General features: G+C 49.1%; 1 protein-coding gene across 2 annotated transcripts in view; it reads left to right on the top strand.

Annotated features, from left to right (window-relative positions):
- Nucleotides 1-11,296: 11,296 nt before the first annotated feature.
- Nucleotides 11,297-26,224, top strand: part of VAPB (VAMP associated protein B and C) — a 50,220-nt gene continuing 35,292 nt past the window's right edge. Inside the window, exons 1-2 of one of the 2 annotated variants that reach the window (XM_053926576.1) lie at nt 11,379-11,459; nt 11,572-11,678. In XM_053926576.1, the coding sequence (XP_053782551.1) occupies nt 11,621-11,678 (58 nt within the window). In that variant the 5' untranslated portion in view covers nt 11,379-11,459; nt 11,572-11,620. Of the gene's footprint in view, nt 11,679-26,224 lie in introns of both variants that reach the window. The other variant, XM_024559394.3, reaches the window with a different exon arrangement.

Here is a 26,224-nt window from a genome sequence, read left to right as displayed (position 1 = left end):
CTGTCGGGAAGGCACCACAGTGAGCACTTTTAGCACATCTTTGGCACAGGTCTCTGTTGGACATACACCTGGGAGTGGAGTTACTGTGTCATGCGAGATTGATAGACCTGTAGGTCTGTTTATTTGCACTTTCGTACATACAGTTTTCTAAAGTGGCCTCGCAGTAAATGCCCACCTGCAGTACGTGAGATTTCCAGTTGCTCAGCATCCTTGCCAACATCCAATGCTCGGTTTTAGCCATGCCGGCAGGTGGGCAGCGGTATCTTTTAGTGGGATGTGCGTTTTCCTATTCGATGGATGTTCTGCAGGGCTTTTAAATTGTGCCTGACAGAGAGTCTATTTCTCAGTACATCCCCTCTGGCATTCTGTATAGTACACACCCCCGAGGCTGGAGCTGCGTGTGGGGGAAGGTGCAGAGCCACGCCCGCCGGCCCTTCCTCAGGCTACATGACCAGAGAGCCCAGAAACAGCTGTAAATAAAGCGGAAAGGGGAGCCACTCCAGGGAGGGAGGACCTGTTCACCACCTTGGTAACGGAATGGATTCCCGTCTCCAAAGCGAAAAGAGCAACCCTCAGAAAGGGAACTGAAAGGACCCATGCCACGAAATGGCAATTCCTGAAATAGAAAATAGAGTAAATTAACAAATACAAGAGGCTAAAGCACATGAATGCCCATCCAAGCTACAGTGAACTGGTCTTTGGCCAGTTGGTGACCATGCAGGGACAGGAAGTGCCACCTGAAACCCCTCTGTTAGAGCACATCCAGCCATCTGGACGGGATGCCTCTCCTGACCCACTGCTAAAGACATCAGCCAGGGATGCGGTGGAAGAACTCCCACCCAGACAGCTGTGGTCGTGGTGGCCTTGCTGAGAACTGCTGGAAGAGGAACCTGAACTGTCCCAGACACACTTACACAGCAGCCAGCCCAACGTGTAGCGAAGTGAGAAAGGAAGGTAGCACTTGAGAGCGTGCAGAGTATGGTCCACTAGTAGAAAACACGTTACGCACACCCACGTAGGTATGTGTGCACACTCTCAAAATCGGGAATGCAGGGTCCGGCCCAAATAAGGCCCCTTTCTTACTACAAAATCATAAGCGTGGAATTCTGTAACAGAACAATATCACCCTCAAGCGCACCATAGGATATTTTAAGTGAAATGTTCACCTTAAAACTACACATTATCACACCCACATTATTACTCTACCAACCACACTCAAGCAGGTGTTACTTCTCCCGGACCCTGTACATTCTCCCAGCTGTTAGCAGTCGTTGTCTCAGCAAAGGGAGGCTTAGAGGACAGAACTATCACCTTTTCTCACTTTCTGTTCTTATATATGTATCTCTATGCTTTTAAAAGTTACCTTATTTTGATATTGGACACATTTCAAGCTGTCCTACCTCCTCTCAGAAGGGGGGAGTATAAATAAATACACGTCATGAAGGAGAATATTAGTTTAGAGCCTGTCCAGCAGCACTACGGTGGAAGCGGAGAGAAAGGATGACTCTACGCCCGGAAGGAAGAAACAAATTAGCACAAACAAGGATGTTTTAAATGCACACACAAAACAGCCCTGCTTTATTTTTATACAAGCCCCTGGCTGCCTGCCCTTAGAGCATAGAAAAGCTAAACAATGGGCCCAGGTTTCTAAGCAACCTGCTGCTTATGGCAGATTTTTTTTTTTTTTTCCATTAGGACTTAAGAACAAGAATTCCATTAAGACAGGAAATTGTGAAATAAAATGCAAGGCCTTTTAAAATGTTTAGTTGTTTGGCTTATAATAATACTAGCTGAAAATATAACTCTCCACTGAAAACATTGGTTGGGGAGTCAAGCATCCTCATCAGCCTTCTAGAATGTACCCACCGTGAGTAGGAAGTTGTCTCTTTCTGAGAACTGCTGCTGGAGGCTGCAAGACCAGCAGGAAAAAAGACTGTAGCTAATGCCTTGTTAAGCATGATTTTCCATCAGACTTCTGGTCATTTCAGTGTTTTATTTTCAGCACGACTTTCCAGCATCTTCCAAGAGACAATGCAAGAATGCAGAGGTAAAGAGGCAGGAAGCAGGGCCCCCAGAGGACCAGAATTCTCTAATGTAACCCTCAGTGTAGAATGGTACCTTCAGGCCTCTGTTAAATACAAGGCATGGAGAATTTCATGGGAAAGTTAGAAAGGCTCCACTCTATTAGAAACAGCGCATTTTTCGGGGGGGAAAGCAAAGTGCCGGGGTCTGGAGTGACATAAACGTGAGGTTAACGCCCAGCGTGGCGGCGCAGAACCCACGCAGTGGTATACTATCATCAACATTAGCATTTCCACCAGCCACGCCAGCAAGGGGGTCAGGTCATGTCTTCTTTGCGTAGAAACGAGAACACATCATAGGTTTTTGTTGGGGGGGGGGGGTTCCAATGAAAAAAAATAAATAAGCAGGCACTATAGCAATGGCATGGAGACGCTTTATCAACGGTGATAGTAGTCTGAGCCAGCCAGCTCGTATCCGGGCCCTCGCGTCATAAAATAGCCCACCGAGAATGCCATGCTTGAATTTATTTTTGTACTTCATATTCCCAGCGGGACAACCCCATGGGAGAGAAGCAGAATCCCAGCGGGGTTGCTTCCCTCCTTCTGAAGTTACTGCTCCCCGTGCAAACCTGAACGTAACAGGAGATGGGAACGTGGGTGGCCAAGCAGCAGTGTTCACAAATGGCCTGTTGACTCTGTGGGTGCTGAAAACACAGCAAGTTTTGAAGCCTCTTATAGGACAGCAAGTGGAGATGGTTATGGTGTGGGTCAGGTTTCCACCACCTCCCCTCCCCAAACAGCTCAGCCACCTGGAGGGGAAGGAGAATCCTGTCACCAGCCTGTAAAGGCTGGCTGGGCTGGTGTAGTGGTGGGGGACGGGGGGTGGGAGGGTGCTGGATTAAAATGCTGTGCAGGTTTCTGAGACCCAGAAATCTTCAAGAGAGCGTTTTAAGAAGCGGACGAACGTTGCGTTGATTTGGGATATGCTCTGAAATAGTGACTCGAGGCTCGGTTTTCAGAGGGGGTTCCAAGGGCAGCCAGAAGACACGTAGTAATTTTGCTGACTCAGTGGCTGTGCTTAACCTCTGGCTACCTCCTCTGCAAGTGGGGTGTGATTGTATTCGCTAAAAGGACAACGACACAGACTTTATGGGGCTACTGCGACTAGCTCAGGGTAACAAGTAGTCAAGCTCTATAAATCAATAGTGTTAATCCCACCAATAATGAGCGTGGAAATACCACGATTAGCCCTAGCAGGTAACACAACTACGCACATTGAGGGCCTGCTGTTTTCACCACGGGTCCGTCGGGGACTTTGTTGTTTCTCTGTTACGATAGAAGCATGTAAAAATTTGCCTTTAGCCTCGGCCAGGCAGCTCAGTTGGTTAGAGCGTTGTCCTGGTACACCAAGGTTGTGGGTTCAACCCCCACTCAAGGCATATACAAGAATCAACCAATAAATGGATAAATAAGTGGAACAACAAATTGATGTTTCTCTCCCTTTACACAGGAGCACAACGTGAGGGGGAGACAAGTGACTTCAATGGCAAAGTAAAATGAGAAAAAGACAAATTCCCTGCAGCCCTGGCTACGGGAGAGTAACAGGGTCAGAGGGCATGGGATGGGAGAAACTCTGAGGTCGGCGAGGGGAGAGAGGGGAAGGTGGAGACGGGCAGGACGGCTGAAGAGGCGGCGTGCCTGGACACAGCACAGCTCGGGGGCACTGCCACTGCCGCCACCTAAAGACAACCCCCCACCCCCGCTGGCCAGGTACCAGCTTCACGAGGCTGATCCACCACCCTTTGTCATTCACATTGTCAGAGGTTACACTCCTGCTGCTGCGAAGCCTGGTGTCTCCAACACAGAGAAATACATCAACGAAACACCTGGACTGTGTGATACACCCCCTCTCACACACCGGCCGTTACCACAGTACAAACAGACTAGGACCCCAGTTGGGGGCTGCTCTTCTGAGGGGTAAAGACAGGGGAGATACCTCTCCCATGGCAGGAAGTAACGGAAGGTGCCCACTCCATGTCCCTTGTTCTAATCTCTACAATTTTACAATCATTTGCTTTCACTTAAAACACGTAAAGAATGGGGACATGGGATGTCACTGAGTTACCGGTTCATGACAAAGAGCCTCTTGTGAATGCCCTCATTCCTGCGTGGGTTGCATTTGGGGTGAGGGGGACGCCACCACACGGTGGACTCACGACTTCTCTATGGGGTGAACTTACCTTGTGTTTGTTCATTGAATCCTCCCCAAATCTAAGAGATAGAAACCTTCATTATTCCCCACCTTACAGAAGAGGAAACTGGGGCACGGGCATTGAGAAGGAGCAAACAGGCCCTGGAGGCCAGGAGCTGGCCTGGCGCCCACAGCTGGCCTGGGGGGCGCCCTCCTTAAACATAAGAAACAATGCCACAGGATGCAAGGCCATGTCGCGACAATGGTGCATCAAGACAAAAACAAGACCCCTCTGTCACCAGTCTGAGCCCAGACCGAACAGCATTGTTCAGATCCCTGAGACTGACCGGACACTCCCTCTCCCAGCTGCTGTGCTCGAGGGCTAGGTGGCTGCTCCGCCGGGCGCAGCTGTGCGCTGGCTGTAGTCTGCCTGCCCTTTCTGGCCACCCAGTCACAGAATCACCCCTCCTGGCAGCCTGTATGTGCCTCCTCCCACCTCCCGCCTCCAGCCCGCCACTGAGAACCCCAGCTGGTTCAGCTCTAGGTGTGACCCTGGGAACCTCGCTTGGGCTGGAGGGCATCATTGCCAACAACTTAGTCACTTGCGCCATCCCCCCCACACACAGATTACATGTGCCCAGGCCACAGCAGTGTGACGTGGTGGGGCCACTGTAACGATGTATGTGGGTTTCTTAAAAACACTGCATTTGCTTACATCATATAATCGCTTGTTTTGGTTTTCCCCGGATAGAAGAGCAAAGTCATGGCAGTCACTGGAGCCTCTGTGGCCCTGAGTGTTCCTGGAAGTGGGAATAAACAAACTTGAAACCGCCTCCACCCATCCCACTTCTCCGTCCCTCCCTCCGAGGCTCAGCCTCTGAGCTCCAATGTCAGGCATCCAGGGATCTCCCTCTTCCGACACTGGCGACCCCGAGGTTGCCGCAGGGTTTCTGTTCTCAGGGGGCCCTGGCGGTTCGCCCGGCAGGTCAGACAGACAGCAGAGGTGGGAGGACTTGAAGCTGCAGTTGCAGAGCAAGCACAGGTTTTTTAAATTAGATCAATGAAACAGCAAAGCTTCCTACTGCTGCCTTTCCTCACTGGTTGCATAATCCGTTTTACTTTTAAAAATTTTTACCTACTATGTCATTTAGTTGCGGGGACTTGGGGAGAGACCAACACCCCCTGCCTCCAGCCACTCCCAGGCAGGGCCAATGGACTCTGTCTTGCTTTGCTTTGTCTCCTGGCTGGACAGGGACAGAGGGGGCTGTGTGTCTTTTGTGTCTTGGTCCCCAGGGCTCAGCCAGCGTGCCCTGTCTGTGAATGAAGGCCATACAGTGAAAAATCACTAGAGCTTGGGGGGAAGAGGTGTGCAAATTTTACCTATACACCCCCCTCCCTGCTCCCCCACCCCCAACACGCTGGGGTGATCTGTGGGGACCCCATAAACTCTCCCCATTTGCTCACTCTCTGCCTCATCAAACATTTACATGTAGGTCTGCCTCCCGCTGCCGTGGGGGAGCAATAAGGTAAATACGCTTGCCTTACCCTGAAGGAGTGCAGGATCTAATTATCTTCTAGAGATCCTTTGGGGATCTGCTTAATAAATCAATACCAATGATTTGTAATTAGAATATCAATTATTTGTATGCAAATATGGCCTTCTAGGTGCCTGGGGAGGGGTCCTAAGGATCCAGGACTCTCTCCCCTACTCCCCGACCCCTCAAATTTTTAATTACATTATTTCCTTCATTCATCAAACATTTATTGAGCACCTTTTACGTACCAGGCACAGAGACAGGGACCAAAAAAACCACCGTCAGGAGTAAAGAACTAAGGGAGTTGTGGTGTTGGGGGGACTTGCTTCTGGGGTGAAGGGGAAAGCATTGGTCTCCTGACCCAGTCCCGCAAAACCTCCCGATAAGCACCTCGCTCACTGGGACCCTCCACTGAGCAAGGGGCCCCTCCACGTTCTCTCGCCTGAGACCGAAGAGGCCCCTCTCTGGGCCAGGATTAGGCCACAGGGCTGTACCCCTCGTTGTGGGGGAGTGCCAACTCTACAAGCTTCCTACCCCCACCCATGCTAATTCTGAACTGCTGTGTCTGTGAGGGTTTTAACAAATCCTGTGTGCAAGCTAGTCCCGAAACACGAGGCCTGGTGACCCTGTGTCTCCCTCCCCGCCCTCCCTTCCTTCCTTCCTTCCCTCCTTCCCTCCCTTCCTTTTTTCCTTCCTTATTCATTTCTCTCCATTAATTACTGTGCTCCAGGGATGGATCACTTACAAAAGTTGCTTCCTAATGGAGAGACACAGAACAGATAAATTAAAAAAGAAGTAATTCCACCTTGGCAACGTGCTGGGAAGGCAACTGTGACGGACGTGGAGGCTGAGGCTGGACAGCAGCGTCAGGGAGCCTTCCAGAACAGCATCCAGCCCCGCTCCCTCGAATCCACGATCACCTCTTCATAGAACTCCCTTCCCGAGGTTAGTTTCTACCTGTGCAGAAGTACCTTGCATGCCCTGCCCCCCCCAGACGCAGCACCTAGCACGGTGCCTGACATGCATAGGCATCCAAGAAGTCATCCAGTGATTGTAGCGATATAAAGGCAGCCAAGGGAAGGGCACTGTAGGAGAGGGAACAGTGAGTGCAAAGGGCCTGAGGCAGGGCCACTCGGACTCTCCAGGGTGTCCTGCACACCCTCAGGCCCCCACCGTGGCCCCCACCATGGCCCCCACTTCTGAGAAATGTGTCCCTCCTGCCCCTGTGTTCTATTCCATCTCATTCTCCATCTGTAGTTGCTCTTAGGCAAGTTTCTTTCTTTTTTTTTATTTATTGATTTTAGAGACAGGAAGGGGGAGGGAGAGAGAAACATCCATTTGTTGTTCCACTTATTGATGCATTCATTGGTTGATTCTTGTATGTGCCCTGACCAGGGATTGAACCCATAAACTTGGCATATTGAGATGACACTCTAGCCAACTAGCTAGTCGGCCAGGGCCTTGGACAGGTTTCTAAACATCCCTGCGCTCCTTTCCTCCTCTGTAAACCAGAGACGAGCATGTTACCGCCTCGCTGTGATGAGAATGTGTGAGTGACACCCACGAGCCTGTGAGAACAGTGCCCGGCACGTGGCACTTGGTTACTGGTGGCTCGGCTGTTGTTACCAGTCCACCCTCCAGTCTGCTTTCCGAGAATCGCTGTGAAAAATGAATTTGCTACGTATGCAAAATGCAGTGTGGTGTCCTGGACTGGATCCTGGAACAGGAAAAGGGCATTATGGAAAAACTGGTGGCATGCAAAACAGTCTGCAGTTTAGTTTAGTTAATAATAATGTTCCAGGGTTGCTACCATGGTCACGAAAAATGAAGTAAAACGATCACCTTGGGGAAGCTGCATGAGGGGCCAGATGGAGCTCTGTCCAACCTTTGCCACTTCTCCGTAAGTCTCAAATCGTTGCAAAATAGTTTATTTAGAAATACATTTTTTAAATTTAAAAACAGAAAATGAATTTTAAAAGCAATACAGTTGGCCATGTTACTCCTCTGTATAAAAACGTTGGGACAGCCGAGGACATCCAAGGATAAAATCTAGACTCTGCGGCATAACAGAAAGCCCGTCCTCCGTTGGCCCTTGCTGGCTACATTTCTTAGGGCCTTGGTCTCTTCGTCCATAAAGTGGGGATAAGCCCTGGCTGGGTAGCTCAGTCAGTTAGAGCGTCATCCTCATACACCAAGGTCACAGGTTCAATACCCGGTCAGGGCACACACAAGAAACAACCAATGAATGCATAAATGAGTGGAACAACAAATCGATGTTTCTCTCTCTCTCTCTCTCTCTCTAAAATCAATGAATTTTTCAAAATTAAAGAAAAAGTTTTTAAAGTGGGGATAAATGATTCTTCTTGATGTTGTGAGAATTCAAAAGCTAACGGGACCAAAGCACTTGGTGCTGTATCTGGCCCACGGGCCCACGCCCAGTGGAATGGTGGTAGAGGTCCAAGAGAGAAGATGCTTGAAGAAGGTACACTGCTGGCTTTGAAGATGGAGGAAGGTGCCGTGAGTGAAGGAATATGACCTTCCTCCCGAAGCTGGAAAGGATGAGGAGCCTCCAGCCAGAGCGTGGATAGATCTTAGCCTCGTACAACCCAATTGCAGACTTCTAACCCCCAGAACTGTTGGTTAATGGACTTTGTGGTCATTTGTTACACCACCACAGGAAACTGACACACATTCTAATAGACTGCCTAATACAGAGCAGAAGCTAAGTAAATTTGAGAAACTATTCTTACTCCTTGCCTTTCCCAAGCAGGCCCTGGCAGGCCGTGGGCCACAGCCTTTCCATATGCTATTCTTCCACTTGGAGAACCCTTCCCTCTTTTCTGTCTGGCAAGATCTTTCTTACTATTTTCCCAAGACTATCATTCTCTAATACCTCTGAGCTTTTAGGTTTTCTCCCAGCCCCGAGAGTCAAGTTTATTGTCTCTCCATAGCTTTCTTGTCATCTATTTTAGCATTTACAACAGATTGTAATTATTTGGGGTTTTTTTTTTTTTCCTTTCAACTCTGCTCACTAGACAGTGAGGTTCTTTGTAGCTCAGGCTAAATGCATTCCCCTGCAGGTAGCTCAGGCAGGGGTACCTGCTTAGATGGGCAAATGAATGAGAGAATGAGTGAGTGAGGTCACGAAGGGTGGCTGGGATTTGGACAGCCAGGGGTGGTGGCACTTCCAGAGCTAGAAGTGGGGCGAGACAATGACACAAATCCCACAGAGCCGTCCGTTTCCTGACCATGGTTCCGCATCGCACCTGGTTACCGAAGGATTTGAGGACCAGAGAGTGACAGTCACAGCTTGTGCTGCAGAAAACACCAATATAGGAGGTTAAAAAGCCCATACAAATATTTTAAATGAACTTTTAATTGAGAATAGTTTGGGAGTCACAGAAAAGTTGCACGGACAGTAAACAGAGTTTGTGCATGTCCGGCACCCAGTTTCCCCCGCTGTGAACGTCTCACATTGATGACACGTTTGTCACAACTGACGAACCATCATTCACACATTACTATGCCATTTTTAACTGAAATCCGTATTTTATTGGCAGATTTTCTTGGTATTCCCCATGATGCCCTTTTTCTGTTCCAAGACCCTATTCAGAACAGCACACGACATCTAGTCTTCAGCTCTCTGGGCTGTGAGTTTCTCAGACTTTCCTTATTTTTGATGACCTTGACATTTGAGGAGTCCTGCTCAGCTATGTTGTAGGACGTCCTTCGGTTTGGGTTTTTGTGATGTTTTCCTTATAATTAGAGTGGGATTGTGAGCCTTTTGGGGGGAAATCCCCCAGAGATGAAGTGACCATCTTGTCACATCATAGCGAGGTCCACATTCTCAGCCTGAGTGTGGTCACCTGGCTGAGGTGCTGTTTGCCAGGTATCCCTTAGAGAGTTGTTATTTTTCTACTTCCCACACTGTGCTCTTTGACGGAATGTTACTAAGCACAGTCCTCACTGAAGGGGTAGGGAGTGACGTGCCACCTCTTTGAGGGAAGAATAGCTAATACAAACTATTTGGATTTTTTTCTGACTTTTCTAGCCTATTTATTTACTTAATTATTTATTTATATCAGTAGGTACTCATGGATGTTTATTTTCTACTTTGGGTCATAATCCAGTCGGATGTTATTTATCATCCTCACTCGAACTGTCCCAACTGTCCTCATTGAAATAGAATTTAAAGTGACCCTAGCTGTAAGGTCTGACATGCAAGAGGAAAAGATAAGCAGAGAAACTGGTAATTGCGTGTTTGAGTCTAAACTAACATTGACTGTCTAAAACAACTTAGTAATAATGCATGGGGTAAAAGAGGAAGAGATTAAACTTACAATACACCACAAGTAAAGCATATAATTGAGAGGAAGGGTGGTTAAAGTATCCCAGTCCTTGTATTTTGAGAAAACCAAGTCAAGGTATTTTAAAAACTGGACTTTGTAAGTAGCCATGGCAAAATTTCTAGGGTAATCACCACAACAACAGAAATAGAGTGTATGTCAAAAAGATGGAATGAAAAACAATCAGCCCTAAAGAAGCAAGAAAGGAGTGAGAAAAGAAAATAGGCATGACAAATAGGAAACACAAAATAAGATGGTAGAAATAAATTCAGTTATATCAGTAAATATAATAAGTGTAAATGGACCAAATGATCTAGTTAAAAAGACAAAGATTATCTTAAAACAACCAGTTTTTATTATGAAAAATTTCAAATATACAGAAAAGTGGGAAGAATAGTACAAAGAATGCATGCCCACCATACAGTGAGCATTGTTAACTATTTGCTGTTTGTTTCATCTATTATATACAGCAGACTGTTAACACACATTTTCTGCAGTACACATTGTATAATGAAGTACAATTTAGATAGCAGTAATCAGGTAGTGTTCACTTTTGAGGCCAAGTAGAACTGGGTTCCCAGTCACTTTTAATCACATAACTTATTTGTGTGGTTATTGATTCAAAGGCTGTTTCTCCAGTAGACTCTTGTGAGAGGGCAGGAACCAGATCGACTTTTCTGATCATTGCGTTTCTAAATATTTGTTGCATCTATTAGTAAAGGTTTCGGCACAGTGCTGGTTACATAGTCAACATGTAATGTAGCATAGCTTTTATTTTAGCGGTTGCTGTTGTTAGTGAAAGCGTTCACCAGAGTGGCACAAAATAAACAAGCAATAATTGGCAACTATTTATACTTACTGCTGTTCAAACTTCACAGTGCCTAGAACGCATAGTTCACCCATAAACATATTTATAATGAGAATAAATAGTACTTTCATTATTATTCAAAGTCTCTAACAGTGCCTGGCACCACATAAGCAGGGGAAAATTGGAAGTTTGTTATTAATTATTATTATTGAATAAAGCACTTAACACAACTGATGTTCCCCACGAGCGCTGGAAAAAAATCTTCACGGAGGATGCCCTCATTTCTGTGCTTCCTGGGCACGCCCCTCCTCCAGCTCAGCGCGACGCCCCGCCCCTCCCAGCCCCGCCCCCGAGGCCAAAGTCGCGCCTGCGCACTGCCCCAAGAGCAGTTCCGGGAGCGCAGCTTCCCGCCGCCGGATTGCGCGAAAGTCCCAGCCAGCCAGACTGCTGCGTGCGTGCGTGCGTGCGTGCGTCGGTGTGTGCGTCGCTGCGTGCGTGCCGTGCGTTCTCCGGGCACCGCGGCCTCGCCCTCGCCCTCCGCCCCTGCGCTTGCACCGCGTAGGCCACCCCCCCTTTCCGCGCGCACCCCGCAGCGACCCCCGCCCGCCCCCAGCCGGCCCCCCCTTTCCCAAATTTAAAGGGGGCGTACCATTAACTCCTCCCTCCTCAGGTGACCTCTCAGGGGTCTCCCCGCCAGAGGTGCCCCGCTGCTGAGAAACATGGCGAAGGTGGAGCAGGTCCTGAGCCTCGAGCCCCAGCACGAGCTCAAATTCCGAGGTAAGCCGGAGGCCGGTCGCCTTCGGCCGCGTGCCAGGCCCTGCCGTCCCGCGCTCCGGAGGGACCGGCCGGCGCGGCGGTGACGCCGGACCCCGCCGGGCCCGCGGCCCCCGCCCGACGGCGCGGGCGTCCCGCGCCCCCCAAAGTGGCGAGGGCCGCCTGCACCCAAAGGCCAGGCGTCCGGGTGCGGGAGGCGGCGCCACTCCTCCTTCCCAGAGCCTTCCCGGGCGCGCCTCGCCCTCCAGCCACTCGGCACAGTTGCCATTTTAACTTACTGTCGAGTTTGTGGGATTTCGCTCGTGAGTGTGAGCCTTGGTGACAGTCTTCGCCCGCGAGGTTCGTGGCTGCTGTCCGCGAGGTTGACCTCGTCACGTCTTAGGTCAGCTGTCACTTCCCTCCCAGAGGGGTCTGCTCTGAACGACCACCCCACGTGGACACGTGCAGTCATCCCGTTAGCTCGCGGTTCTGTGATCAGCATGCACTTCCCACCGCCCCAGAGGACCCTTTTACCCCTGTGTGCTGTGTTTCTGCACTAGAAGGGAAGCTCCATGAGGACAGGATCTGGCCTTTCTCTTGCAAAGGCCCAGCGCACATGGCGAGCCTAGTAGGTATCTGGGCCACCCGTGAAGGAAAGGTGCCTCCGCGGGAATCTGAAGGGACGTGGCCCCGCTTTTCTCGTGCCGTCTCCTCAGACTGTTGCCTATGTTTGTGCAAGTCCTGGGAAGCTGCCAGGGTGGGAGATGCCTTTCCTCCCCAGAGCGGCCTGGAGCCGAAGCCAGAAGAAGCCTAGTGCGCTGGGAGCGTTTGTGGCAAAAGCCAGGGCCCTTCCCTGTGGGAACCCGTTGGACACTGGTGGCAAACACCAGGCCCGCAGGCCAAATCCGGCCCTCCACCTTGTTTTATCTGCCTGGCACCTTGTTTCTACCCCACCACAGCGGCGAGCTCCCTGCCCCTAGTTAAGGAGTAGTTACGTTTACACAGTCCTAAAATTACATTCAGCCCTTCGAAGGCAACCAGGAGGCTGATGTGGCCCCTGGTGAAAATGAGTTTGACGCCCGTGCTGTAGGAGGTGTCCTACCTTTCCGCACCTCTGCGCCGCACTGGGAGAAGAGCTGGCTTGGACCAGACGTTAAATACACTGCACACGTGGTTGCAAAAAAACGTCATGACGCAAACTTACAATTTCGTGTTGGGTCGCGTTCACAGTCATCCTGAGGTGCATGCTGCGACGGGCTGCAGGTTGGACACCCCTGCATGATACTTTCCATGTTTCTTTCCCCGCTTACCTTCTCCAGCAAAATACAAGCGCCAGGGGACCATGGGGACCTAGCCCAATGTAGCCTTTCCTTCTTTTCACGTGTGCTGAGGCACTGGCGTGGCAACCAGTGGACCAGACAGATGAGGTCCGCGCTGCCACAGAGCTTACTGCTTAAATGAGGGAACACACACGGCAGGCGAGACTCTTTCCGACAGTGGCCCGTGCTGGGAGGGAAAGAACAGGCCGACGTGGTGAGCGTGGGCCGCAGATCGAAGGGCCAGGGCCTGCTCTGTTGCCGACACATGACCCCCGTAGGAGTTCAGGAGGTATTGGTGGACCGAATGCTGGCCACATACCCAGTTGGCAAAGGGCACATTTGAACCCAGACTTCGGAGCTCACTCATGCTCCTGACAAGGACGCTGTCTGTCCCCTGGGAAGCACTCTGCGATGGTAGCTGCCACTTTGCCTCCTAGGAGAGCAATTCAAGAGTGACTCCCAATGTATAGGGAACCAGAGGTTTTCCACTTAAAATGAAAATAAAGCAAAAACAAACAAAACTCACCACAAAACCTAACATGCATTATAATTCTATGAGGGTCCTTTAGTTTACGTGATGTTCTCCTGGCCTAGGTGAGCCGGGCTGGGACGGGAACCCAGGCAGCTGAAGGGAATGTGGAGGGAAGTCTGGCGTGGCTGCTGTTGGAATTAGCACATTCACCCCTGTTGCCCGCAGACACTGAGTGCCTGCTCCGTGTGTTAGGTGCCAGCAGAAGGTGAGTCCCATCACATCTATGCCCTGATTGTCCCTCAACCCCCACCTAGAGCTTAGGTCCAGGGAAGGGGACAGAAGACAGAATCAGCCTGGACGGTGCAGTGACGTAAGGTAATCCAGAGAGCTCTGAGAGCAATAAGGAGGTCAGCTCCTCAAAGAGGTGTCATTTGAGCTGAGTTTAAAGGTCAGGTGGAAGCAGCTAAAAGAAGAAACGGGTGGGGAGCATGTCAGATAGGGGAAGTGGCATGTAAAGGCTGAGCTGCCTGGGCTCCTTTGGGATGCCCCTAATAGTTCTAGAAGGACGGGCAAAGAGCATTTGATGGGGTCACGAGGTAAAGTAGAAGAGGCTGGCTGGTAGACGGGTCAGGTGTATGGCTTTCTGTACGCAGATGCCTCTGGTGTCCAAGGTCATGTTGTGATGCTTTTCCTTAGCTGGTCCTTCTTTGATTGATCCCCTGCAACCTCAGCCCCCTCCGCCTGCTCCCAGTATTGACCATGGGCTAGCCACTTCCCCCCCAAAGCCTGGGATCATTCCCTAGTGATGGGGATGGTGCTCATAGTTACCTTGCCTCCTATAAAGGATTTGTTATTGTTTAGAAGGCGTTGTAAATGCACAATATTATACAGAGATTGGTGCTTGTATTTAGACAATTGATTTCATCCTTTCAGCTTTTTTACTTAAAAGATATAGTGGAGAAGAGTGAACTGTCTGGCCCTGGGTTGGCCAAAGTAATGATGGCCAAAGTTACCGGGTGTTTTTGCTAGGAAACTGGTCCAAGAGAAGTTGTGGTGTCAAATTGTTGAAGGCTCTTGGCTCATGACTTCAGAAGAGGCATCTGCAGTCATGTGTAAACCACTCGATGAGATTGTTTGTTTTAAGCTGATCACTAAAACAATTGAGAGCAGAAGCTCAATACCCTGGCTTGCTGTATAGAGGCCATTCATTTCAGGATGAGAACTAGCTGGTCTCTTCCAGATTACTCAGAGTGATGACTCTGACTTTGGGCGGTTCACTTAGATGAGGACTCAAACTTGGACGCTAACTTCACCTAAGAAGGTAATAATTAAAATACTTGTCATCCAAAGGAAAAAATAATCAACTTTTAAGTGCAGCCTAAGATGATAGGGGATTGTTTATGTTGGGTTCCAGCTGATCTTGGGCGTTTTGTTGGATGAGGTCGAAGTTAAGGGTACGACGGGAGAGAGGAGAGCACAGACTTGCACGGCCCTGTTCACCGTGCTGGGCTCGGTGTCAGGAGGAAGACTGCTGGCACGACGCTGTGGCATCAGCCTTGGTGAAACGGAAGGATGCTCCTTTGGTCAGACAGGCGGCCTTTCTGGAAGCGCTAGGGATTTTATAAGCCTGTAGTACGCGTGCTCTGCACGGTCGCTCTTCCTGTTGGTCTCACTCCTCCCAAGGCCTCATGCTTTCCTTTCCATCCCCTCTCTCTGAGACTCCACTGGTTGCCCAGCCCGGAGAGAGCTTCCTGAAGGAGTCGCTTTCAGGGGTCTGTGCTTCTTTCTACTCTCCCTCCCCTCCCATCAGATTACATCCATGGTAAATAGTGTCTTTCCTGTCTCATCAGTTATTGTCTCGGCCTCTTCGGCCCCTCTTCACACCCTAGCCCAGCTCTTGCCCCTCCTACTGCCATGGCGCTCTCAGTGAGAATGACCTTTAGCCAGCCTTCTGAGCTGAGGGGTGAAGGTTTAAACCAACTGTGGACATGTTTTCCTTTGCTTTATTCTGAGACTAAACCAGTGGCCTTCAAGAAGTCTCAGATGGTTGTGCTGTTGGTCAGCGTGGATATCAGGCAGGATACTACCAATGGACTGGTGTGGCTGGGTGCCACCTTGGAGAGGAAACAGGTACTGTAGGTACTGCAGGTGGGACGTAGGTCGGAGATACTACCTTTTGTATAGGGAAAGCATGTGTGGAATCATGAGTTCACCCCTTATGTTAATGTGTAACTTAACATTGTTTAGGAAGCAGAATAACCCTGTACATATAGTCAGTTCAATGCAGTAATTATCTTTCAGATACTAAGTGCAGCATTAATTCTTCAGTTTCGGATAGCACTGATCCCTGTAACACTTCATGGCCCCGTAGAGCAGACCGTGTCTGACAGCACAGCAGAGTGTCCGCAGTGTGCTTGAGGTTCTTTATGGGAGTGGGTTAGATCTGCCCGGAATGATTGTCTTCATTTATTTCATTGTTAACCAGCTTGCTCATCAGAAGCAAATGGCATTAAACTTGCTAAACTTGAGTCAAACTTAAATCTTCATAGATCAGACTCTTTACTTAGGAGTTTTGTTCCTGGGAGAAAAAAAGAACTAGAAGTTAACTTTCTTTTAGCCACTTAACTTTTCTTGACGCTTACCTCCTTCAGGAAAAAACGTCTAGTTCCTGGCTGTGTGCTCACAGTGTTTGGGAGTGTGGGTGTCACGGGCATCGCAGTTATCTTCGTGATTACCTGCGAGTTCTGCATCCATGAGTGGATTTATTACAGTAATTAGTCTGAATTGATGCTTATTAAAGAGGTGAACTTTTAAACATTATTAAAGGTACCTTTTATTAAAATTATGTAGCATCTTTCCTTCCAGGGCTGAAGGCAAAACACTGAGAGCTTTGACCCTACAGTATTACTACTAAGTAGGTGAAAACGGAGGGAGGGGTCAAACACTACCCTCAGGCTCTGTTTTTAAAACCTGAAGCTTGAAGTTTTGGGTAAGGAATTATCTCCAAGATTGCCTCACACACCCTCCATTTGTCTTTGAAAAATTTGCCATCTGAAGGATGATGGTGATTGGGACAAATGAGCACCAGAAAGAGGAACACCAAGAGAGCTGAGTTCCATTAGTCAGGACAAGGGTGCCTTAGAGCATCTTTAATGCAGTACAATGAAAGCCTTCTGCACGGTGACTTTCCACAGTGGGTTGCGTTAGAAACAGAGCTGCCTTATGGTCTCCAGGCTCGCTCCCTCGTCTTCTGTCATTCCAGGCCCCTTTCAGGGAGTCCCCGGCGCAGCGGATCCAGGACGCCGTGGCCCTTGCTCTGTGCGTATGAGCATTCTTTGAAGTTTTTAGTTGACAGCCTACCTAGGCTGCCAGCTTTTTAAAAACAAGAGTTATTTAAAGATCTTTGTTATGGAAACAAAGTTACTGAACTTGACAGTCATTTTAAGATTATTTAAAGAAAGTCACTGAATTTGACAGTCATTTTAAGATTATTAAAAAAAAATAAGTCTGGCAAATAGTGTGTCTAGAATGTCTGTTTTTCGAAGTGTTAACTGTGTTGTTTGTACAGAAACTGTTGATGTCTAGAAACAGTGCCCTAATGCGCTTTAGGGTTCCCCCTTGCGTGGGAAAAAAATCATTCAGACTCTTGGGTAGTCCTGTGGGCAAAATTTTGATGGCTTTCTTTTAATAATGTTTTAGCATTAACTGCACAAAACAGTGACACTACAGGTAGAGCTTCACAGAGTTTTCCTTCATCCCTTCCATTTTTGTCCTTTGTCCTCGGCAGTTTGTGATGGGCAGGTTTCTCTTCATCTGTGTCAACTAGTGTGTTCAGCCAGGCTTTGGGGGTGTGTGTGGGCACCTGAGAGTTGCTGGTGGGCATGCACATACCAGTAATGTGTTTGAATTAGTGTGCAATTGGCATTTCATCACGCTCCTTCAACCTTAGCTTATTTGGCAAAAGGAGGTTAGGGATTTACAGGTGCTCCTCAGCTTACAGTGGGGTTGTGTTCTCATAAATCTATCATAAGCCGAAAGTGTTGTAAGTAGAAAATGCATTTAATACACCTAACCTGACCGAACATCATGGCTTAGCTTAGCACACCTTAAACGTGCCCAGAACGCGCACGTGAGTCCGCAGTTGGGCAAAGGCACCTCACTGCCCTGCACCATGAGAGAGTATCACGTTGCGTGTCGCTAGCCTGGGAAAAGATCAGAATTCAAAGCACGGTTTCTACTGAATGTGTGTCACTTTCACACCCTCAGAAAATCAAAAAATCTTGTCAAACCATGGTAAGTCAGGGGCCGTCTGTGGACATTTGGGGGGCAGAGAGATTGAGCGTGTCGAGCGTGTCTTTTGGATCCTACTTGAAGACCCGTGGGATGGATCCCCGGACCGTCTAATGCGGGTAGAATTGCTTGTGACGTGGCTCGGAGCTTTTGTGGCTCCTACGTTTCTGGGTTGTCCTTAAAGGCTGGAGGACATTCAGAGAGTGGAGAGGAAGAGAAAACGGTCTGGGGAGCTTGGCTCAGAGGCATACTTGTGGGGGGAGTGGTGGGCGCCGCAACCCCCCCCCCTTGCCCTCAGTGGGTTGGGCCTGGAGTTAAGAGCAGTGGCTAGAGTGGTGCTGGTGTTTACTTTGCAGAAAGGTGGGTGGGTGGGGAGAGGTAAGGGAACAGCGAACAGTGCTAGAAGATAAATGCTTAATTTCCGGAATACAGTCCACAGTGTCTAGGGTCTGTCGGAACTGCATTACATTCTTTGTCTCATTTGATCTGTCACTGTCCTGGGAGGCGGGTTGCTCAGTGGCTAGGTAGCTTGCCCGCGGGTGAGGCCACAGTGGTAAGTAGTGGTGCAGGTTTAACCCAGGTCTGTCCGTACTGAAGCCCATTCTTTCCAGTGTGTCCCTGCCAGCTCTTTCAGATGGACTCATTAAGGGGTTCATTCTTGGGGGAGGGAGCTGCAGAATTTAAAACTGTTGAGGAAGTGTTAGCAGCTGTCAGGGTGATTTATTAAGAGCATTACTTAATTAAGGATTAGTCTCTGTGGAATTTTTAAGAGCGATTTCTTCCCATGCTTTTAAAAAAGTTCATATGGATGACTCCAAGTCATTTTTTTATTTACCTTGTGAATATTCACTTTTTAAAAAATCAGATTTTGATGGTGTTTAATGGCTGTATTTATAAAACATTAGCCTTAGAGTAATTTTTGCAGTTCTGCTACTGTGTTTGGGAGGTAGGGCGGACCTCGCATGTTATAAAGATTTCGGCAGGTTTGCAGATTTGTAAAGTGGGAAGTGAAGATGTTTGAAAGGGTACTTATTGTGATAAGGATGTCTAAAATCAGTGACCTCTATAGGTGCCATCTTAAACTGTGCAAGCCTTTAGGTTCACATGCTCCCGACAGGTCCCTACCTTAGGCAGAGAAACAAATACAGGTGAGTTATATATGGTCAGAGATTTCTCTGATGCTGAAAGAGATAAACTCAAGGTGAATAACAAAAGGTGCTGTTTTATTCTGTGTGAGATATTCTTCGGGAAGTCATTTCCCTGAAAGCTGACATTCAAGACGTGGGCTTGGGGAGGGTAGAGACATGCACGGATAGAGTGGCTGTGTGCATGGTCCATGACTGTCCAGTGGGAATGTTTCAGGTTTGTACCCTTTTAACAGCTGCTTCTTTGAGGGTTTCTTTATGGACTGGTGGCCCCACCTTGCCTGGGAGAATATAACATGGCTGTGATGCAGGGTTGACTTGGTCACCATTTATTGAAAGCTTGACTGGTGTGGGGGAGAGAATGTGGAGGCAGCCCCCCATTAGAGCTTAGAAAAAGCTGTGTTAGTTCCACTTCCTGGTTTGGCTCTCACAGGGAAGGTGACCTTGGAGATGTGCGATAGGGCAAGCTTATGCTGTGTGCTAGGCACTTTTCTATAAATGCTCGTCTGATTCTACAACAAGCTGGGAAGTGGATACAGCTGTGATCCTTGGATTCATAATTTGTGCACCCGAACTAGAGGTGGAGCTGGGATTTGAACCAAGATCTGTTTTGAGCATAAAGCCCATGTTCTTTATCATTATGTTGGCCATATTTCTTCCCTTAAAAGATGAATGGGAATGTGATTGACTAGGAAGGCTCTCAGTTTTTTTATTTATTCTGTTGTTAGGAAGATGAAAGGCCTGGACTGGAGATAGGACCTTGGGAATGGAGAAAGGATTGAAAAAGAAATGAATAGAAGAAGAAGGGAACTTAGTGTAATTGTAATCTAGTAATGGCCCTCTTGGCACTGCCTACATGAAGTACAGAGTTGTTCTGGGACATTAGAGAGACCGAAACATTTTTGTACTGTCAGGATGGGCGGGGTAGGACAAAATGGCAGCCGAACTACAACCCGGAAGAGTCGGCTGACGTCAAACCAGGGAACCACCGATGATAGATTGCCACCTGGTTCAAAGAGACCAATCCCTAGCCCCCACGAGGAGCCAACCAGAATTTGGTGCATAAAACCCCGCCATATTCCCTGCTTGGGCGCAACTTCCCAGCCCCGCTCTGAAGACCAGGGAACCTCGCCCGGGTGCGCAAACCCCAATAAAGCTCTGTACTGCCCAATTTTGTGGCTGATTGGCATTTCTTCCTCGGGTAGCCTAAGAAAACCTTTCATGTACCACTTCTGTTTTCCCCTAAGCCCTTGTGTCCTAACTTGATCATGTCCAATTGTGTCATTTATTTGTATTGAAAATTGTGTTCTAATATTAACACTGTACCTTTCCTTGTACCGCCCCACTCCCTACTTGAAGTCCTTTATTTTCCCAGTGTCTGCCATCGAGACCATGTGGGGCAGTTGGGGACAGTCAGCCTTTTAGTTACAGCACTCAGCACTTACAGTGCAGTAGGAAAAGGGGATGGAAAGGAGCGGAACCTACTTGAGAACTCAGTATTACCATCTCCATTTGAGAAATGAGAGCACTGCCCAGGCTCAGTTTGTTGGAGCCACCTCTGGATAGCGGGAGCTGGGGGGCGGGTTCCTGACCAGGGCATACACAGAAACCACCAGTGAATGCGTCAGTAAGTGGAGCAATGAATCGATGTTTCTCTCTCTCTCTCTCCTCCCCGCTCTCCTCCCCTCCCTCCTCTATCTCCCTTCCTCTCTCTCTAAAATCAATAAATTAAAGAGTGAGAGAGAGAGAGAACCTAGGACCAGGACTTGGCAAAATGTGTTAATTTGCACCTTCATCTGGCAGTTTCTAAAGCTTGTGTACTTTGCATTACAAAGGAGGCTTAGGTTCCTGCCCTTGCGTAGGGGCACTCAGCTGACCTCCTCAGCTTTGATTTTCTCTTCTGTTGGATGGGGAGGCTTGAACTCAGTGCATCTTGTTTTTTCTTCCAGCCCTCACTTTGAGAGGTTCAAGTTTATTTTAGCTGAAGGAGAAAGATGGAAACCCTCTTGGGACTGAATCTGGAGCTTGCATTTCCTGTAGTACCTACCAGCGCTTTGCACAGTGGGCTTGCACATATTTAATTAACTTGTTCCTGTTTAGAAGCTCACTATTCCTTTAACCTTTCCTGAGTATTCTTGGAGAGATTCTCGTCCAGTTTTTTCTGCATTGCCTCGTGTTTTACAGATTGCGTATCTGGATTGCGTATCAGACGTGCGAATTTTGTTCCCGTCTTCCTCTCGGGGGCTTCGTTGACTCGGTGCTTTGTCTTCCCTGCTAGAATGCAAGCTCTGACAGACTTTGTTTCTTTAGTTTTAACCAGCAGAGACTAACAGAGTATGTTTTGTTCTTGTCACTGTTTCCTTCTCAGAGTAACCCCAAAGAAGGAGCTATAACCCTGACTTGGCCATCTTTTCGGTGTTTGGTACGACCATGTGAAATAGAGTCTAGACAAGAATAAAAAGAGGGGTTTGCTGGAAAACCAAAGGTCTCTCCTTGCGGAGGCTTATTTGAATTCTCATTCTGTTGGTTGGATTGATTTGTTGGCATGTAAATGTATCGTGATGGACTGCTCTGAAAATCTAACTCCGTGCTTTTTGACCTTTTTAAAGTCAGACACTGCTTTACTAATTGGATGAAGGAAAGCAATGAATCACTCCTTGGAGAATCTGCAGATGCGCTCACTCAAAACTTTCCGTGTAATTGAGGAATGGGAGGGTCACAGCTGACTGGGGGTGGGGGTGGGGGCCTGGCTGACCTCTAATTTTGCTCAGAGAATGGGCAGAGGTGGAAGAACATGAAGAGTCACCCAGAGGAGTCCAGGGAGAACTGGGCCAGTTCGTGTGGGCCTCCTACTTTATTTCATCATTATTTTTAAACAAATGTCTTCGTTGTCTTTTCCTTTCAGAGCAAGATTTGTTCCTTCTTTCCATTATATACCTAATGTGAGCACAGTGCTTGGCGACCAGTCCTTTTCGGTAAACTCTGAGCATTGTCTCTTCCACCTTAAAAAAGAATAACCGCTTTCTCAGTTGTGTTTGCTACTGCTGATGTAGCAAAATTCCGGCAACAGTAGTCTTAATCCCCATGTTCTCCCTCCCCACTGGGTCCTGGAGTCGTTGCCTGGGAGCTTAACTTGAGCTTCGTCAGCACGTCTGCTGCTACGCTTCTGTTCTTCACCTCCTGTACGTGCTCCGTAGTGCGGACACCTGTTGCCATCCTGCTCCTCGACACTCTTCCCCTCCCCTCCCTCACTGCTCTCTCGTGACCACGTTGGCCCACTCCTCATGGAGTCCTGTTAGTAGTGTGGAGGGTTACAGGTTTCCCTTCTGCCCCTCTTCTTACTCTCTGTCTTTCTCCCAGTTTCCCTGCTTCCCTGTCTTCCTTTTTCCCCTTTGTGGAGCTCTTCTGCCAGTACCCTTGGCCTTTGCCATCACTTAGGGGTGATCCCAGGCCCGACCCAAGCCCACATACAGGAGGACCACAGGTATTTCAAATGCAGCATGGCCCAAACGTACCCCTTGTCATCCCGTTTTCCTTTTTTTCTCTAAACCTCCTTTCCCTCCGTGTATCTCATTGAGTGCTGCCCACATCTACACAGTTGATGAACTCAGAGAGCCCGTGATTCAGATCTGCCCCTTCTTTCTTGCTTCCCCTCTGTGGCTGCCTCATTCCCCCTGATGACTGTGATGGCCTCTTAATTGGTCTTCCTGTCTGAGCCCTCCTCTCCACGCTGATGGCACTTTCAAATGTGCAGATCTGAGCTTATCTCTTGCTTGATTAAAATCATTAAATGTCTGCCCAGTGCCAAACGAATAACGTTTAAACTCTTTAACGAGACCTAGAAAATCGTGGGTGCCTGTCACCCTTGCTCTTTTTTCATGCTCTCACTCCAGCCTCTTGTTCTTCCTGGTCATGGACTTTGGCATAAGTGTTTCGAGCACTCAGGATGATGAGTTCGTTCCCCCTGTTTAACTGCTCCCTCCCACGCCAAGGCTCAGCCCAGCTTCTCTTCTTTGAGGTCACTTTGTTGACACTCTCCACGTGGGATGCGCCTCTCCCCTGTGCCTCTCCCCACTCATCGTAGTGAGTGAATTGGGTGGCTTCCTTCGCCATTAATCAACAAGACCTTTGCCTTTTTTGGACTGTGTCTTCTATGCCCAGACTCCAGCGCCTAGCACAGTGCATGGCACACGACAGATGCTCAGGGAGTTAATGGCGTCTGGGCCCCAGCACATGGAGAAGAGGAGGAGAGAGCTTGCCGTGGTGCAGGATGGTCAGGCCTGCTGTGGGCACGGCGCAGTTCACAGAGAAAGTATGTGAAGACTTTGCTGCTGTGTGCCGGCCATGTTTCTCTCTCCTACAGACTTACGTTTTCATGCCTCCTCCCCTGTGACTTCAGAGTCAGCACCGTGTCCTCACGCCCTGTTCCTTACTCAGACCTTCCCATCATTCATGGCGTCTTGCTCCGTGTGTCAGACTCTGTGTCTGGTGCCTTGAGTTTCTCTTCTACTTATTCCTCCCCAGTGCCTATAAACATGTTTAAGTGTTGCGTTTCCGAAAAGAAATCACGTTCCTCCAGATTGTTCCCCCACTTACGCAAATGCCCTGTCTTCGTCGTGCAATAACTAAATTTTTCTAAACGGCGAATCTCAGGTGTTTGTTTATGTTGTCACTTTCCTTTCAATTCTGAGACTTTACCCCTCCACGACCCTTGGCTTTGACTTTTCCGGCTAACTGCCCATGTCTTTATCATCTTACTGGCTGTTGACGGGTCCCAGGCTCCTCTGTGTGTTGTCTCATCGGTCCTGCCTTCAGCTCTGAGTGCGCACAGAAACTGCCACGTCTGGACCCTCGCGCCTGCCTGCTTAGTGCGCACCCCTGCCCGCCTACTTGTTGCAAGAGCACTACAAGCTTAATGTTCTCCACTCTGCAGTAGCAACTGGCCTTCTTGTTACCATCAAATGTGTCTTCCATGTCTTGGGAATGGCCCTGGCACTCCATTGGGTGAGCCAGAAATCCTGAACTCACATCCCTTTTCCACTCCTCTCCCATCTGCTGCGTCCGTTGTCGTCAGCACCATCTCCAATGCCCTTTGCTGCCTGTCCTCTGTCCACCATGTCCTGAGTGTAGGCCCTCTGCTGCCCAGAGTGTTGCCCCCTCCCAGCCTTCTGCCTCTAACTCCTCGCTGCTTCCCTCCCCCTTCATACTGTCCTGTGTACAGTCTTCAGAGTTATTCTTTGAAAATTGAGATTTGATCATGTCATTTCTTTATTTTAAAATATTCCTTAACTTCCTAGTTCTTACGGGTTAGTGCTCAAAACTCTTAGGCTGTATCAAAGCCTTTCAAAATCAGGCCATGCTCTAGGGGGAAAATCCCAGCTGATGTTTTCTCTTCTAAACAACTGCAGTATTTACAAACTGTCTAGAGTAACAAACACTCAGACACACACACAGACACACTATGTGTATGTGTATTTTTAACCTCTGGTTCACACTGGATGCTGGTGGAGGCAACGAGGACTTCTTCTAGAGCCCGTGATCCAAAAAGGAAAGCCCGTTATCCTTCCTCACACTTACCTTCCTAGAACCACTTGTAATGTTTTTCCTTCCACTTCCTCATGTAGAGCTCGTTGCCAGACTTGGGTAGGGTTAAGGTAGCTTTCACAATTTAGCTTTACTTAAACTATGCGTGTGCTTTTAAAAGCATAAGAAGATATCCTCCCCCCGCCCCGTTTCTCAGCTTCATTAGCCTCCCTTGATCCCCTTTTACTCTGACCACACGGCATCCCCTTTCAGGGCCCTTGGCACTTTGACCACACTCCCCAGGCCTTTCCTGTAGTCAGAGTGGGTGTGTGTTCACCCTCCTGTGTTTGCAGAGAATGTCATCTGTTACCTTTCATCCACTATTCAGTGCACTGAGGGCTGTATCCACCCCCGCGGTTAAGGGTGTAAATTCTGGGGCCGAACCGCTTGGGTGTGAATCTCGGATCTGCCATGTGGAAGTCCCATGTCTTTGGACCAAATATTTACCTTCTCTGTGCCTCCGAGTCTCCACCATGGGGCATTTTAGGGGGGTTACATGAGTTGACACATGTATAGTGCTTCAAACAGACCTGGCACTGTTAAATGGTCACTGCTACCACTACTATTTGATGGTTTTGTCAAGATACATCATTCCAGAGCCCCAGCCCCAGAGACTTGTCCTCATTAGGTCTGGTGGGCCCCGGAAAGGCCCTCCAGGCCCGTTTCCTGTCTTCCTGGGGTTCCGGGCAGGGGCAGCAGGTGTGTCCCAGCTTGAGGCCCAGCGCAGTACCTGGCACTTTGCTCGTCCGTGACTGGGTGCCTATGGTGTGCCAGGTGCTTTCTTGAAACCTGACACACCGAGATGAGGCCTTCCCTCTGGGGAAGGTGGGCACTGAACGAAAGGGGCATGGAACCAAGGTGCTGCAGAGTTGAGGGGTGCTGAACAAGGGAGCTGCAGGGTAAAGGGGCTTGCTTGAGAGTGGGTTATGTCCTAAAGAGGGTGCTTGGGTGGGCCGTGCCTCTGAGAAGGCGACCTCTGAACCGAGAGACCCTATATAAAATGAGTGTGCAAGTCATGCGCACGTTTGGGGGAACAGCCGTCCAGACAGATGGAAAGGCAAGTGCAAGGCCCCAACATGGTGGTGAGCCTGGTGTATTCTAGGGACAACAAGGTCGTTGTTCCCGCTGTGGAGTGATGGAGTGACACGGAGGGGTGGGCTCCGAGAGGAAGGAGGGGTGTTGCTGACCAGCAGGCTGCAGGGAGGACTGTGGATCTTGCTGGGAGATGGGAAGCCATGGAGGACTGTGAGTAGGGGTTTGTTTTTTAGAGAACATGGCTGGTGTGGGGAGAGGTCTGGGAGGTGGGAGCCGCTGTGTGTGGAAGCCCTAGGCACAGCAGTAATCCAGGCAAGTGCGACAGAGACTCTGGCTGGGACCAGCGTGGTGGCAGTGGAGAGCAGGTGATAAGAAGTGCTTCGATTCCTGAGGTGGAGCCAGCAGAACTTGCTGTTGGTTAAGTGTGGGGCGGGAGAGGAAGGGAGAAGACCAGGGTAACTGCTGGTGGCCGAGCATTTTGGTGAATGGCAGCTTCTTTTCCTGAGTTGGGAAGCAGCGGGATTGGGCGAGGGGGTGGGACGTGGTGAGAGTGCAGTTTGGCCACTGTGTACCCGGAGGCGTGGTCCGCCTGCAGGTCGAGGTCAGGCAGGAGGGCTGGTCAGCTGCCCGTTGTTAGAGCATGGGGCAAGAAGGGGCTGTTTTTTCTGACTGAGGGGTTAGGTACGCCTTTTCAAAAGAGAAGTCATTTGAGCAAAACTTTGGGGA

This window comes from Desmodus rotundus, chromosome 6 (genome assembly GCF_022682495.2).
Source record: "Desmodus rotundus isolate HL8 chromosome 6, HLdesRot8A.1, whole genome shotgun sequence".
NCBI classification, from domain to species: Eukaryota; Metazoa; Chordata; class Mammalia; order Chiroptera; family Phyllostomidae; genus Desmodus; species Desmodus rotundus.
The sequence above is the reverse complement of the archived record's forward strand: the minus strand, read 5'-3'. Positions and strand labels throughout refer to the sequence as shown.